Source organism: Candoia aspera, chromosome 1 (assembly GCF_035149785.1).
Source record: "Candoia aspera isolate rCanAsp1 chromosome 1, rCanAsp1.hap2, whole genome shotgun sequence".
In the NCBI taxonomy this organism is placed as follows: Eukaryota; Metazoa; Chordata; class Lepidosauria; order Squamata; family Boidae; genus Candoia; species Candoia aspera.
This window is the reverse complement of record NC_086153.1, coordinates 1822172-1837275: the sequence shown is the minus strand read 5'-3', so window position 1 is coordinate 1837275 and position 15104 is coordinate 1822172. Positions and strand designations below refer to the sequence as shown.

The 15104-nt window shown below is 52.8% G+C and overlaps 1 protein-coding gene across 2 annotated transcripts in view; it reads left to right on the top strand.

The window, feature by feature from the left end:
* The window catches only part of SSH2 (slingshot protein phosphatase 2), a 114045-nt gene that overhangs the window by 49553 nt on the left and 49388 nt on the right, over positions 1-15104 (top strand). Inside the window, exon 1 of one of the 2 annotated variants that reach the window (XM_063295696.1) lies at positions 8219-8537. The exons of the other annotated variant lie outside the window; for it this stretch is intronic. Coding sequence (XP_063151766.1) covers positions 8365-8537 — 173 coding nt within the window. The 5' untranslated portion in view covers positions 8219-8364. Of the gene's footprint in view, positions 1-8218; positions 8538-15104 lie in introns of those variants that run through there. 2 annotated transcript variants of the gene reach the window in all.

Below are 15104 nucleotides of genomic sequence, written 5' to 3'. Positions count from 1 at the left end.
GATGACCGCTTTGCTTAGCAACCAAAATTCTGGTCCCAGTCGTGGTTGTTAAGTGAGGACTACCTGTATTGCAAAGCTTGAGAGATTTGTTAGGGTTAGGTAGTGCATGACACCAGCCTAGAGTTCTTCCTATCACCCACCCACTTTTTTTTAGTGGAGATGCTAGGGATTGAACCTGAGACCATTTGTATGTAGAACAAGCATTCTGTTATTGCTATGCCCCCCCGCCACAAGAGCACTTGTGTAAACCTAGTGCCTGTCATTGAATTCAAGAAGACAGCCCAGAATGTGAAGCTGAGTAGTTTAAAATACCACAGAACAGTGTTTTCCAACCTTAGCAACTTTAAGATGTCTGGACTTCAACTCCCAGAATTCCCCAGCCAGCGCTTAAGAAGTCCAGACATCTTAAAGTTGCCAAGGTTGAGAAAGTCTGCCATAGAATGTCAGGGTTGGAAAGAACAGGGGAGATCATCTAGTCCAACCCCCTGCCCAGTGCAGGGATCCTCATGTAATCTAGATAGAGAATCAGCTGCAGAGAATCTAAATCAGAATAGAACCCCCTTCCTGGCCACTGAGTGGGGGAATGAAGTGAAGGCATCCCTGCCATCTGAAGGGGAGAAGAGCGTGTGGTCATTCTCACTGGACCAACGATGGACATTTAGTAGCCCTTTGTTGTAGACAGAGGCTTGGGGGCAGCGTACGTGGACCTGGCTGATTCCTGGGTGACCGAGACATGGCAAACTTTCACTTCCTCAGTGCGGGTCAGAGGGCCCAGTGGGAAGGGTCTCAGCACGAATCTGGCCTGCCTCTGTCCATGTGCAAAATGCACAGACTTCCCTTGCCTTTGAAATAATCCACAAAGGTTCTTCAGGGCTAGAGAAGGATGTTAAGAAACCCAGTGCAGAAAAGGCCAAGATTGGACTGGGCTCTGCCCCCTCCCCCTTGAAGCAGGACATAGTTCTGACTCAGCATCCCCCCACCCACCCCAAGCCTCACGGAGAAGATGAGGGACGCCACCGATTCATCAGGCTGGCAGACGCCTCCTTTCGATACGCAGCGCAGCAGGGCATGCCGTGTAAGACCTAACAGAATTACTGCCAGCTCAGAGAAGCTCAAGTTTTCTATTTCAGCCTCTAAAATCCATGATTTGGGTGTTGGATGTTTATGAGGGGCATTTAAAAACCCAGAACATCCTTCCAGACCTGGGGCAAGGAAAGGTTGGCAAAATACTTCCCCGGGAACAAATTGTTATCTGGAAACAGAAGGAAAAACCACAAGCGCAGCTAATCTTTGGCAGGCAAATCTTCAGTGGGGATTTCTTCCTAGACCCCTCCCTCCCCCCACCCCAGCTTTGCAACAGGAAGTTCAGTCCAGAGGTCGGCGGGCACATCAGCCACAGACAGTCGTTTCCCATCGCAAGAAAATATTTTAAGTATGCCGAAACTGTTATCTTCCAAATACGCTCACACACACACACGCACGCACTTCAGACTCTGCCCGGCGCAGAAGAATCTTGCAGGGAGCAGCAGAATATCAGTTTCCTTCCTCTGCCTCTTGGCCCCCAAGGCCTTCGTGGTGGCAGTGAAATTTTGGCAGTGGCACAAAAAAAAAAGAAAGGGTGTGATTGACATTGCCATTCTGTGTCACTCCCTTTCTCACACACACACCCCAAGCATACTATGATTAGGTCACCAGGGAAGAGGAAAAAATTCATTTGATAGATACGAGATCGATGAAGCTGTGATGTTTCTGTGCAGAGATCCAAGGTCTGGGTCTGGTTGGGGGCATAATTCATAACATAATTCCGCTGTTTGCAAAAGGTCCTGGGTTCAGTTCCCAGTGTCTCCACTAAAAATAAATGTTTAATGTTAATGGTTAAAAATCAAAGGAGCTCGTGATAGGGAAGCATCTAAGGCAGTGTTTCTCAACTTTGGCCACTTTAAGATGGGTGGACTTCAAGTCCCAGAATTCCCCCTGGCTGAGGAATTCTGGGAGTTGAAGTCCACCCATCTTAAAGTGGCCAAAGTTGAAAAACACTGGTCTAGACTGAATTCATGTCATGCCTTAATCATGGGTTATCAGTAAATGACTGAAGTAGGCATGGTTGGGTTGGGCCAGAGCTGAGCAGTCAGAGTTGTAACCCCCTCCCCTTTTCCAGAAATTCATAGGAGGCCATCCCAGTAATGAATCCAGAACCTCTTGCAAGCAGAGGATAGACAAACCGGTCAGTCTATTCTGGCGTCTTTGGGCAGGGAGGTTAAGAACGGGGACAGAAAAGCAAGCGGTCTAGAGGCAAACTGCTATCCCTTAATTCCCCCTGTCACACCCATCACACCTCCAACATGTGGCCATTTTGCCAAGATGTTTCGGCAGTACAATCGCTTTCTCCTGCAGTAGCTATAAACCCTGGTTTGGCAAGTGGGTCCATACAACCCAGGCTCGGTGCTCTTCTGCACGAACATGGTTCCCAACTGAGAGGCCAAGGTGTCCAGCATTAGGTGTGGCCTGGATCCTCCTTGCCCTGTCCTGGGGGACTGTGGTCCTTCCCCCAGACAGAGGGAAAGCAGAGAGCCTTAGGCTGGAGCAACATCCTCCATCGGGGTCTTTCTTCTGTTCAGTTTAGCTAACGCCCCTGCAATGATTAATCTTCGTAGTTCTGGGTTGTGCCTTTGATCTGAAGATCCGTCTTTTAAAGAACGTCTGCTGTTTAAATGAACGTGTTTCCCTTGGAGGCCGCCTGGCATCCGAATAAGTGGAGTGAGTGCAGCACCTTCCTTGGATTCAAGGGCAGATGCTCAGGATCGGGAGGGCAAGGTGTTTCTCCTGACGGAGAGCTGATCGTGTAATGTGATGGAGCGCGAATTGGGCTTCCACACTGTGCAGCTTTCTTGGGCCACACAGCTCACTTCTTGTGGGTGGCTGGACTTCACTTTAAGGCTACCGTAAAGGGAAGATGGCCCCGAGGTCTCCCAAAATGCAGGGGTGTCGTTTCATGTTCTGGCACCCCTTCCTTCCCGTGTCAGAGTCCAAACAGAACAGATTGCCTTAGAGTCCTGGAGCAGCGCCTCTCAACCTTGGCCACTTTAAGATGGGTGGACTTCAACTCCCAGAATTCCCCAGCCAGCTGTTGTTTCCCCTAAAATAGACTATCCTCAGCGCAGGTGAATTCCCACAGGCCCTTTTTAATACAAGCCGTTGCATATTTACACACGCTATTTGTGATTTGGAATGATTTTAACCAGACTCTCCACCCGAAATGCGTAGGTGTAAGTTCAATACCATTCAGGCAGTTCCGAAGAGGTCAGGTTGTGCTTGGTTGATTTTAAACGGGAGACTCCTTTTTCAAATTCCTCGTGCTTATAAGGAAGTGAAACACCCTTTGTATCGCTTAAATACAGAAGGTATTTTGAGAGGAGCAGGGATTGTACATGGCCTGCCAGCATCTCCCTTACATCCACCACAGCCCCAGAGGTCCCGGACCGAAAATTCAGACTGTCTCTTTCAGGGTCTTAAGGAAAAACATAGGGAGGGGCCTGAAGCCTTTTCACCCTTTTAACATCTTCCTAGCCTCCCTCAAAACCCAGGTCCGTCCACCCGCTGTTCTGAAACAGCGCCCTTGCCATGTCCCCCTAGCCGAGGGGAGGCTCCTTGACCAAGGGACGTAGCTGCCCTGCCCTGCCCTGCCCTGCCCTACAAGAAGGCTTGCTGAAGAAGGCCTCCTAAGATGGCAGTAGGTGTCCTAACAGCCAGGAACCACGCTGAGACAAGGAACTGGTCTCTAATGTTTTATTGCTTGTACATAACAGGAATCCTAACAAACTGAAGAAGCGTGGGAAAACCCAGCCATATAAACCCCAAAGGCTAAGGCGGTCCTGATCTGTGTCTCTTTGAATGGCCACCTAATTCCTCAGTACTGCGCATGCGCTTTACAGCCTGGATGGGAGCCCCCTGTTCGCCATCCTCACTCATGACAGTAGGCGATTCTTTCTTCTGAGCCACAAAATCTAAATCACAGCTAGGGGAAACTTTTGCGGTGTGTCCTGTCAAAGGGATCTGTGTCATGCACGTATTCCCATTCTGCGCGTTTTAGCAAAGGCGGGTGTTTATTCTAGCCCCCTCCCCATTGCCTCTTGACTACCTTGGGGCAAAGAGGGTGCTCTGCCCAGCACAGGAGGCGGCCCTAAACCATCAGCAGCTTTGCTATGATCTCCCCACATCTTAATTCCAGAGGTGCTACTAAGGAATGACAAATGAACTACAGTCTTAGGGGAAATTACTTAGGTAGCCCCCGGGTTAAGAACGCCCAATTTACGGACGACCTGTAGTTTAGAGCGGAGCCTACTGTAGCCAAATTTGAGTTAAATACACATTGATTCCAGTTAATTACACCACACTACTACAGTTACACAATAATACTGTTCCGGCTTCCATACAAATTCGACATAAGGACCGACCTTGGGATGTATTTGTTTATTTAAAACATTTATGTAAAACATCTTAAAAGCAACTTTGGGCTGTTTACAACCAATGAAGCCATTGTTGTCTAAACAGCATAAAACAGCATAAAACTAACAGCAATAAAACTGAAAACAGGAAAACCTGGCCCCATTGGGGAAAAAGTCCTAGAGAAAGACCTTGGAAACCCACTTCTGTCTCACGTCAAGGAAACGGCATAGTCAGATCCACCAAGTCCCCAAGAGTTTTCTTGCTGTGAGAGAGAAGTTTCCACTGCCTTTTTCTAGAATCCAGGATGGATGGATGGGTGGATGGATGGATGGAACGAACGAACGAACGAACTCTGGCCATGCCCAGAGGCACTCTTCTCCTCTTCTTGTTCTGGGGTTTCAGCATAGCTGTTTGCATGTGAACAGTGACCTAGCCCACATTTTAGCCTCAAGTCTTGTGGGAATGTAGCTCAGGTGGTCAGCTTATGGTTTGGTGTATCATGCAGACCTGTAACATTGGATCCACCACAGCTCAGCCCGTCCGTGGCTGGAGATGGGCTCACCTGGCAGTGCCCCCTCAAAGATTGATTGATTATGTGCCACCGAGTCAGAGAGGAGGCCGTTTTTGAATCCTGGCCTCTTCTGCAGCTTTCCAAACGGGCAAGGAAGTCAGATCTTCTAGGTGGTTCCCCTTCCGGGGGTATGCCAGATTTCAGACTTTCAGCAAAGTAGCGCAATAGATCACTCACTGTTCTGCCAACAGAGGAGGATCTCTGCAGCTCAGGGCTGAACTGTGGAGCCCTTGGTGCTCTCCGAGCTTGGGGGTTGGCCGGCAGACGTTTCATGACCCGTCTAGGTAGCGTCATCAGTGCTTTCTTTTTTACCCAATTAAGTAAGTGCTTTGGGACTGGAATTACGTTTTCACTTTTTCCTTACACAGTTCTGGTACTGGTGAAGTGCAGCGTTTGCTTCCCTCCCTTGCACACATGTTCAAAGTATCAAGCATGCCCTTCTTGTCTTTAGTCCTTCAGTTCCGAAGGTGGCCCATGGAGTGCCACGCCTAGGACCTTTAGCCAACTTCAGCGGTTGATCCGGAAGATGCCCCTTCCAGAGGAGGTGCCCCACCACCAGGGAAGCTGCCAGGCATGCCCCCGGGCATCCCTCCAGCACTTTGGTATGGCTTGGTTAAGGTGGCACTGATAGTGTTGCCCAGTTGGGTCATGAAATGTCTGCAAGCAAACCACCAAGCTCAGAGAGCACCCAGGAGGCCACTAACTGCTCTTTAAAAAAAACACTAGAAATCCTTTGCAGGCTCTTTCTCAGTCATTACTACCACAGGAAGTCTTACAGCTGCTCAGAGCTGGGGCCAAACGTTTCCTGAGACAAATGCCGTGCTAAGGATTGTTACAGTTCGAAAATAATGGTTTGAAAATAAATGGTTTGAAGATAAAACCGCCCTATTTGTAATGTCTTTGTGCAACTCTGTGGCACCTCTGTCGTCGAACAGCGTGTCCAGCTCAGGGTGTCCTCTTTGAAAAAGGGGAGCTGGCAAGGTGCAGCAAAGGGCAGCCAAAATGACTGGGGGTTTCAGCACCTTCCCCACAAGAAAAGACTGCAAGGCTTGGGACTCTTCAGTCTGGGGAAAAGGCAACTGAGGGGGACAATTTAAGGGGCAAAAACTCCCACATAGCGTGGAGTAAATGGACCAGGAGTTATCCAGTGAAGCTGATTAGATTTACAATGGGCAGAGCAGAGCACTTCTTCACCCCGCACACGAGTAGCCTGTAGGACCCATTGCACAAGACGCAGTGGTGCTGCTAAATGCTTTTAGAAGGGGACTGGACACATTCTTGAAGGAGCGGGCTACCCAGAGGCATCTGCAGCCAGGGCCGCAACTAGGGGGGCGGCAACCGGAGCATGTGCCCTGGGCGCCGCACTGGTGGGGCTCCAAAATGAGTGCTGGGGGGCTCCAAAATGAGCACGAGGGGGCGCCAAAATGGGGCCGGAATCCATGTTTGCCCCGGGTGACACAGGCCCTAGTTGCGGCCCTGTCTGCAGCATCTGATGTTTTCGTCAGACTGACCAAACAAGCATTGCAGCACAACACAGACAGACGAGGCGGAGCTTGCCTTGTGACACTGAGTCATTTGCCCCCTGGGTAGACGCCACAGGGCGCAGGGCCACCCCGAGGGATGCAGAGGGTCCATCTGCAGGAACCCCATCTCTCTCCTGGGGTGAGAGAACGCAAGAACAGGACCTCCAGGAGCTGGAAGTGGGGTGGACCCTTACTCCTAGGAGTAAGCTTGGTGAGAAATGGCCTGGAGTGAGGAGTTAAATACAGAGAGGCTGACCAGTGGTGCTCCAGTTGGGCAGCAGTGGACTGAGTGACCGATTGGATGAGACAGATAATTTTGGTCCTTTCCACGGGGGACTCAGGCCTGGGTATGGGACAGAGATCACGTGGGTCATTCTTGGGGGTGACCTGCAATGAGGCCAGGAGGGAGGGGACACAGTTTCTTGCACTTCCAGATCTCTGAGCAGTGCTTGATATCATGCATTATGGCAGTGTTTCTCAACCCTGGCTGGGGGATTCTGGGAGTTGAAGTCCACCCATCTTAAAGTGGCCAAGTTGAGAAACACTGTGTTACCGTATCCTCTGGGGCCACATGAGGGGTGAGGATCAGGGGCACCACATCACAGTGGTCCTTGAGTGGGCATTCCCACTGTTGTTTGGGGAAGAGAGGTCAGAATGGGGTGCCCCAGGGCTCAGCCCTCTTTCCCACTTTGTTCATGGGAGAGCCTTCTAATGGCTGTAGTGGCTTGTTTTATTAATAATCATAATAGCTTTTTATGGATGTTTCTAGTTTTATCCCCTCTTAAGCTGCCTCAGGTCATTAGAAGAGCCTGGCGTTTCTCAAGCTTGGCCACTTTCAGTGCCAAGCTTGAGAAACACCGGAATAGCCTCAAGGCTGGCACTAGATGGATGCAAATAAAGAAAGAAAGGCCTTGGGACTGAGTTCCAGTTCAGAGAACGGCGGGCACCGGGAAGAGGGGCGGGAAAGGGTACGGGTCGGTCTCCGGCCTGCGGGGCATCTGGGTGGCCTGGGAGAGGCAGCCGCTGGCCTGGGGGGCCTGGTCCGATCCCGCAGGGCTGTTCCTACGTTCGCGTCTGCCCCCAAGCCGCAGCGCCGGAAGGTCTCGCAGCGCTCGGATGCGGGCGCGCTGCTCCTTCGGCGTCCTCCCGGCGGGCGAGCTCCTCGGCTCGGGGGGCCGAAGGCCAGCGGGGCGACAGCCGGAAGCCGGGCGCTTGCTGGCCGCGGAGGGCCACTCCGGCTCGGCGGCGCTTCCGAGGCGAGGCGCCCCTGTCCTCCAACGCGCGGAGGAGCCGCGCTCGGCTCCCCGCGCCGACTCTGCCAAGCCGCCGCGCTGGAGACGCCGAGCCCGGCTGGGCGAGAGCCGCCGCTCCCCGGCGACCGGCCCGGGCGGGGGGCGGGCTCGCTGCTTTCCGGCCGGCCGGGGCCGCCGGGCCGGGCCGGGTTTGCTGCGGCTCTGGCGCTGGCCCGGCGCGCCCGGGGGAGGGCGCGAGCTGGGCGCGGGGCGAGCGAGAAGCCGGCGGCGCTGCGGGAACGCGGCTGCGGAGGCCGCCCCGCCCTACGAGGCGGTGGCTTCGCTGCCTCCCTCCTCCTCGTGGCCGGCGAGGGGGCGGCCCGGGCCGGCCGGGCGACTGGGCAGGCTCGCTCTTGCGCACTCTACGGCGCGCCAGCCCGCGCGGAGGAAGGCAGCCGGCGCTCCGAGGTCTCGCGCAAGCCGCCGGCAGCCCCAGCCCGCCCAGCCCCTCTCGCCGCCGCTTTCCGGCCCGCGCAAGCCCCGCGCGCCCTGCCATGCGCCGCGCTGCCCGGCCGGGAGCGCGCAGCCCCCCATGACCCCGCGCGGGCCGCGCCGGAGACAGCCAGGAGGCGGCGGGGGCGGCCGCCCGCCTTGCGCCCCGGCCTGCCCGCTCTGCCGCCGCCGCCGCCACAGGGGCCCCGCGCCCAGGATGATCCCCTACTTCTCGACCGACGCCGTCATCTCGCAGAACGCTATCAACCAGCTGTGAGTGGCCCGGCCCGCCGGGAGGGGCCCAGGGCGGGCGGGAGGGGACGATGGAAGGGCCGCTTGGAGGTTCTCCGGTGGCCCCCAGTTCCCGCACGGCTCTTCCTCCGCCGGCCCGGCTCTCTCTCCTCTCCTCTCCTCTCTGCGAACTTCTCCTGCTTCCGCCTTCCAGCTCTGCATTTGCGGGGTTGGGGGCGTTTGGGAAACTTTCTCTGCACCGCCGGAGGCTTCCCGGGCAGGGGCCGGAGCCACGCCGGAAACTCTCTCCAAGCGCGCGCGGCGCCGCCGGGCACAGCTCCGGACTGGCCGCGCTCGCTCGCTCGCTGGCTGGCTGGCTGGCTGCGGGGCCCTTTCGGGGCGCCCGGCCGGACCCAGCCGGCCAAGCTGGAAAGAGCCGCCCGGGCTCCGTGCCCCTTCTGGTCTGCCGCGGCCGGAGGAAGCGAGGGCCGGCGAGTGGCCCTCCCGGGCGCCCGCGAAATCTGTTCCCTCGGGCAGGGGCTGGATTCGCCCCACGGACTCCCCCATTGGCGGTTTGTCGCCACCCGTTGAGCACCCGGACGAGCTTAGTGCATCGCGTGAATCCGGGCTCTTCGGCGTTTTTCCCCCGGAGAAGGGGACGCGTTCCTTTGCTGCCCCGGATCCCCTGATGGAGGAAAGAGAGACCCTTCTGGCTGGTGCCCCTGGCACATCAGCCGTTGTGGCCACAAATGTGGGTGCCAGCTTCTGGTTGGCCTCATCCCAGCCTCTAGCTCAGCTGCCCCAGAGAAGGAGGCTTCGCTTTAAAGCAGGAGAGCCACGCTGCAAGCCAAAACAGGGAACTGTGCTCACGCTTGCCCTTTGCACTCTCAATTTGCATTTCTTTTTTGTTGTTAATGCAGATTGATTGATGCCCCTCCTCTGACATGAGGTCTGAGCCTTAAATGCCGCCTCCGGACCATTAATACCTTTGGTTGTGCCCGTTCAGATCAGAACTTCAGCAGTAAAGTTCCCTGGGACTTTGAATCAGCTGCAGCTTCTTAGCCTAACCGACCTAACCAAATTGTTGTGAGGATAGAAATGCCTGATACACTGCTGTTTTTGTGAGGATAGAAATGCCTGATACACTGCTGTTTACTCCCTGGAAGCAAACTAGGGTTCCAGTATAAATAACCTGAGTTAGGTTTGTGTGAAGCCTGCGCTTGCAGTGTCTCCCCACCCCAGCCAGACTTGATCAAGGTGGGATCATCTCCTGGCCTGCTCTGAATGCTGAACTTAAATTATTTCCCAACTCTACTTCCTGGTCAGTATGAATTCTGAATCCTTGTCTTCCTGCCTCGATGCAGGTGCACGCCATCTCCGATAAAGGGCATGGTGCTTTTCCTGCCCCAGGATTGCAACCCAGTCTTGTCATCTCAAGCAGGCCTGGCCGGCAGCTCCCTCCAAGGTCTCTGCCGCCTTAGCTGGGGTGGGGAAGGGGGTGGCATCTCTCCCGATCAGATGTCGGAGAAGGCAGGCCAGGAATAGCTCCCGAGATGACCACGTCAGCAGAGAAGACTCGGCAGCAGCCGGGCCTTGCAGAACCGTCTTCCACAGACAACTGAGTGGTCCTTCGATGGGGTGGGGAGGGGGGTGTTGATCTTGGCACCCCCAGCCTAGTGTTCTCCAGATACACTGGGGCTTGTTTTGGGGGGAAGGCTGTTTTAATCTCTTTCCTAGGCAAACCCACTTCTCTCTGTCTCCAGAGGGACATCTCCAGAGGGGTCTTGTATGTGGCTGCCCCAAGCTCTGCGTAGCTACTGCTGGCTTGGTTTTATTTGTGATCATTGGCTAACAGCTGTCTCTGGAGAGGTGCTCCTTGGTGACCTTGGCAGATGTGCCTCTTTAGCTGCCAGGTGTGGGGAAGAAATCTGATGGACATGAGTCGTGCTTGGAACTGTGTTTTGGGGAGCTGGGAGGATCCTCAGAAATGCAGCGACAATCTTGTGAAGGCAGGGCCCTCCTCACCAGATGACTGCCAATAACTGGGCAGTCCAGGAAGGTGGGGAAGAAAGATGGGAAAAGCGATGCACAAACGAACATGCTGCATTTAGATTTAGCTAAATCTAAATGCAGGGCTGGGAAGTAGCCACATCTTTCCCTGGGTTGCCTGCTGTTCTTAACAACAGCTGCACATCTGCTTTCCTTAATCAACTGTGGTCGGCTGAGTTCACGCCACAGGCCATCTCAGACCAAACACACTGCATTGTGGCTTAGTGTGATGATGGGAATCTAGCCCCTGTGCTTTGCCAATCACAATTTATGGCTCAGTGGACTGGGAACATGCTCAGTTGTATTTTATTCTTACCGCTGTGGTCAACCAAGTTGTGGTGCACATAGAGCAACTTAGTCGGTCCACGGGTCTTTGCATAGCTGTGGAATTTGTTGGTGCGAGATGTGGTGACAGCCATGAAAGGGGACCGAAAAAATTGGAGGAGGACAGGACTTTCAAGGGCTCTTGGTCTTGAGACCGAACGTGACCTCCAGCTTGGGGGGAGCAGCGGCAGGAAGGGGGTCTGTCTCACTGCTCCTGCTCACAGCCCCACAGAAGCATCTGGTTGGTCACGGTGGGAAACAAAATGCCGGACCAGGGTGGGGCTGGCCTCATCCGGCAGGGCTGTGCCTGTGGTGTCGTCCACACATCGAACGGGCTTCAGCGCTGTCTCCTTTGAACAAAGCGGGCAGCCCGGCGCTTGCCGGGGGCTTTTTCCATCGTGCAGGCTGAGAATCGGGTGCAGAGAGGGCTTTCCGAAGGCAGGGAAATACACTCGCAAGAGACACTTCTCAGTCACGCCACCTTAAAATTCCAGCAGTCCCCTCACTCCCAAAGAGATAAACGCAGGCCAAAGGAGCAGGAATATTCAGTCTGGACCCGCTTAATTGTCTCCGTAAGAGTATCTATTTCTTGCCTGACTGCCAATGCAACCAGTGTTGGGGGAAACAGGTTAAAAATGATATACAGGTAGTCCTTGCTTAATGACCATTTGTTTAGTGGTGGTTTGGACTTACGACGATGCTGGAAAAACTGACTTAGGACCAGTCCTCACACTTACAGCCATCACAGCTTCCCCATGATCACAATTTGGGCACTTGGCAACCAGTTCACATTTATGACCATCACAGCGCCTCATGGTCATGTGATCACCTTTTTCGACCTTTCCAGCCAGCTTCTGGCAAGCAAAGTCAATGGGGAACCGGGTGATTCACTTAACAACCATGTGGTTCGCTTAATGAGCATGGTGATTCACTTAACAGCCACCACAACAAGGTCGTTAAATTGGGTTGGATTTGCTTAACAGCCGCTTCACTTAGCAACCAAAATTCCAGTCCCAGTTGTGGTCATTAAGTGAGGACTACCTGAATAATGCAGCAAAGTCTTACAGTATTAAAATGTGGAGAACAGCATTCGGTCCAGTGGCTCCCCGGTGAAAAAGGTCAGATGAAGCAGGCAATTGCTAATTCCTTTCGGAAGATGTTAGGAAGGCCCCCACATTTGAGAATGGGCAGGAAAAGGCCTCTTTTTGACCCCCAGGTCAGATGCAGTCCCCCTCCACCCATCCCAAAACTGTAAGGATGTGCTGAGATTGCAGCTCTTGAGTGGAAGATGGCAGATGGTACTTTGGCCCTTGTCGTACTTGGTGCCTGAGCTGTTCTGAAGCAGGGTCTAAAGCTGGGTCTCCCCCCTGCAGGGCAAGCTTTTTCAAGGCTCCTCGTGACATAGCAGAAATAAAAGGGTTCCTTTTCATTCCCCTCTCCCTCCCTCTCTCTGCTAGTAGGAGTTGAGAATGAGTTTTGATTAGAGTCACTGTTCACGCGAGCCAGAAAGTTGGCAAGGGCCCACTCATTCTTGGCCCCTCTCCTTCTGCAGAACAGCAGCCCTGGGCCGGCCTTTGCTACTTTTTCTGAAATGCTGTCTGTGGCAGGATCAGCTGCAGCTCCTTCCAGCAGCCTGCAGCGAGAACCTCCTTGTGTGCCTAATTCTGCGTCCCCCCACAGAAGCAGGCGAGTTTCTTGTGGGCGTTTAGGGAGCTGAATTCTGCCCAGGAGATGTTGAGCAGGATATTTAGGTGGAACCTCGAATGCACGTCCCCCAAGGCAGTGGGAACGCTGCCTTCGCGTGCTACTCGTAGGTGTTGGGAGGTGGCCTCCAGCTGTGGAAAGTGAATGCGCAACTCCATTTTGATGGCTCTCAGTGGCCCTTAAGGGCAGGGAGAAATGGCTCAGCAACAACTGGGAAGCCACAGCCGTTCTTTCGACTGCGCTGGTGTTGCTTAACCCATAACAAAAGCATCAAGCCAGAATTGCTGGGAGTCTTCATTTCCCCTTGCTGACTGGCATGCCCGGCAGGAGCCACCAATGAAGACCAAAATTAAGAGACAAGCGGATGTTTCCTGTTGCACCCAGACTGGGATTCTGGCTTGTTTCTCCCCCACAACCACAGACCTGGAAACTGGCTTCAAAGCTTGGCTTCACACTTTGGTTTGTTTAGGGAACAATAAACCAGGGGTGGGATGAAGCCCAAGAACAGCCGCCCTCCGTGGTTGTGGGTTTTGTCTGTGCAGCTGTGCGGATCAGGAGTGGAGGGCGATGTACTGTGGAGGAACCAGTGGCTGAACACCCCAGTGACTTTGCATGCAACCCCCCCCCCACCTTTGCAGTCAGCGGGGGGGACACACCCTTTCCTTCCCTGGAACAGGCTGATAACTCATGTGGGTTATCAGAGGAGGAGGAGGAGGAGGCTCGGCCATACTCCCTGGTGTAAACAAGAGATATGCAGCCAGGGTTGCCTGCCTGCCAGCACATCTTCCTCCATGACCACTGCATGCTTCTAAGATGTGCTCTGCAATCCGGGAAGCAGAAGTTGAAAGCTGGGCAGCTCCTGGTTTTGCGTCGACTTTTTGCCATCAGCGGGAGGATGCTGCCTCTGCTTCATGTTTGCCCTTGTTTATTCAAAATAGGTTAACTTTCAGGGAGAGCGATCCTTGAGATGCTGGGTGGAAAAGGGTAGGGAAAAATTCAGCATTTATCTTACAGATTTTACACTGATTTGTATTCACGTAATGAATATACTACCGTAAACTCGCTTTCCTCAGGAAGCTAAAATTGGGTTTGCTTGATTTTGGCTTCCCGCGTTTTCAATGTTGCGATTGTTAAACCACGGGTTACGATTTTGGGTATTCTGCAAAACCAGCCGACTGTGGCTTATTCGACGCACAAGTGTGATCCCAGTTTATGCCCCTTGCAGTTTCTTTTTCTCCCTCCTGGAGAATTTATGGTTAGTTAGTTAGAGCATTCTGATGATAAGGGTGTGTGTTAATTTCCCACGGAAATAAATAGTTTGAATAATCTTAGAGTCATATTCAGATTTTTTTTTTTAAAATGTGCTTTCTGATAAAATCCATTGAAGGGTGGTTTTGTTCTGAAATGTGTCAGGGTGCATATGCTATTCTAGTCAAAACTGTTGGGTTTTAAGTAGGGATGAGTGAGAAATCTCTTTGGGTTGCATTTGATAGGGTTATGCATGCTTCAAAAGTAATTGGGAACAGGGTTGTCTGTGGGTGGGTCAAAAAATTCAAAATGGCGACCACAACTGCCATCTTGACTGTTTTGACCCCCCCTTCCAGACACCTCTGATTGGGAAGACGTGCTTGAAACCTCGCTTGGGCACTTTATTATAGCCCAGGTCTGTTTTTCAGGCTTTTATCTGGAGCTGTAAAAGAGGTAGAGATGCTGTAAGGAATCAGCTTGTTTAAGTTAATGTGTCTCTTAAAGCAGTGGGATGTTTTTTTCTGGCGCAGAAACCTGAAGATAGGCTGGCTGCTTTAAGGAAGAGCAGAGAGGTGATATGTTCACATTTCTATAAACTCTATAGCACTTATTCCAAATACTTTTTTTTTTTGAAGCGTCCACACTACATTTTAATGCTGTTCTCTTTTCTAAGCTAGCCAATCAGCCGAAACAGTTACACGCAACGCTCTAGATTTTAGAATTAGGTTGTCTGAGTAAAACTTGACTATGAAATGAGGATACGAGTGAAATTCATGTCCAAAAACAGCGTGCCGTTTGGAAAAAAAATAACGCTTGGAAAATACATGCAGTAGGCAACTAGTAGGAACTTATATTTTGGATGCAGTGAGCCAGAATAAAGCATGCCTGGGCTGGACTGATTTCTTTGAAGTTGGAAACTGATATAGAAACAAGATGGACCAAAGCTATGTTTGGAAAGCTGAAAGATTAAGGGAGACTGAAATGGAAAGGTTTGTCCCTCCCTGATTTTGAGGGGTCGCTGTGCCTCCATGCCCCTTGGGTGTCTTTGTATGTTTTCTCCAGGGACCTCAGCCAGGCCAAGCAAACTCCAGGGAAAGGCCATCGGGATCTAGCAGAACACTGACCTGCTAGTTTTTGAAGACTGAGGCTTTGGGCCAGTTGCTCTCCCTCAACTCTAGAAGGAGGCGGGGGCAAACCACTTTTGAATTTTGCCTAGGAAACTGCAGGAACTTGTCCAGGCAGTCGCCAAGAGTCAAGACTGACTCAGAGGCACGCACAGGCCGC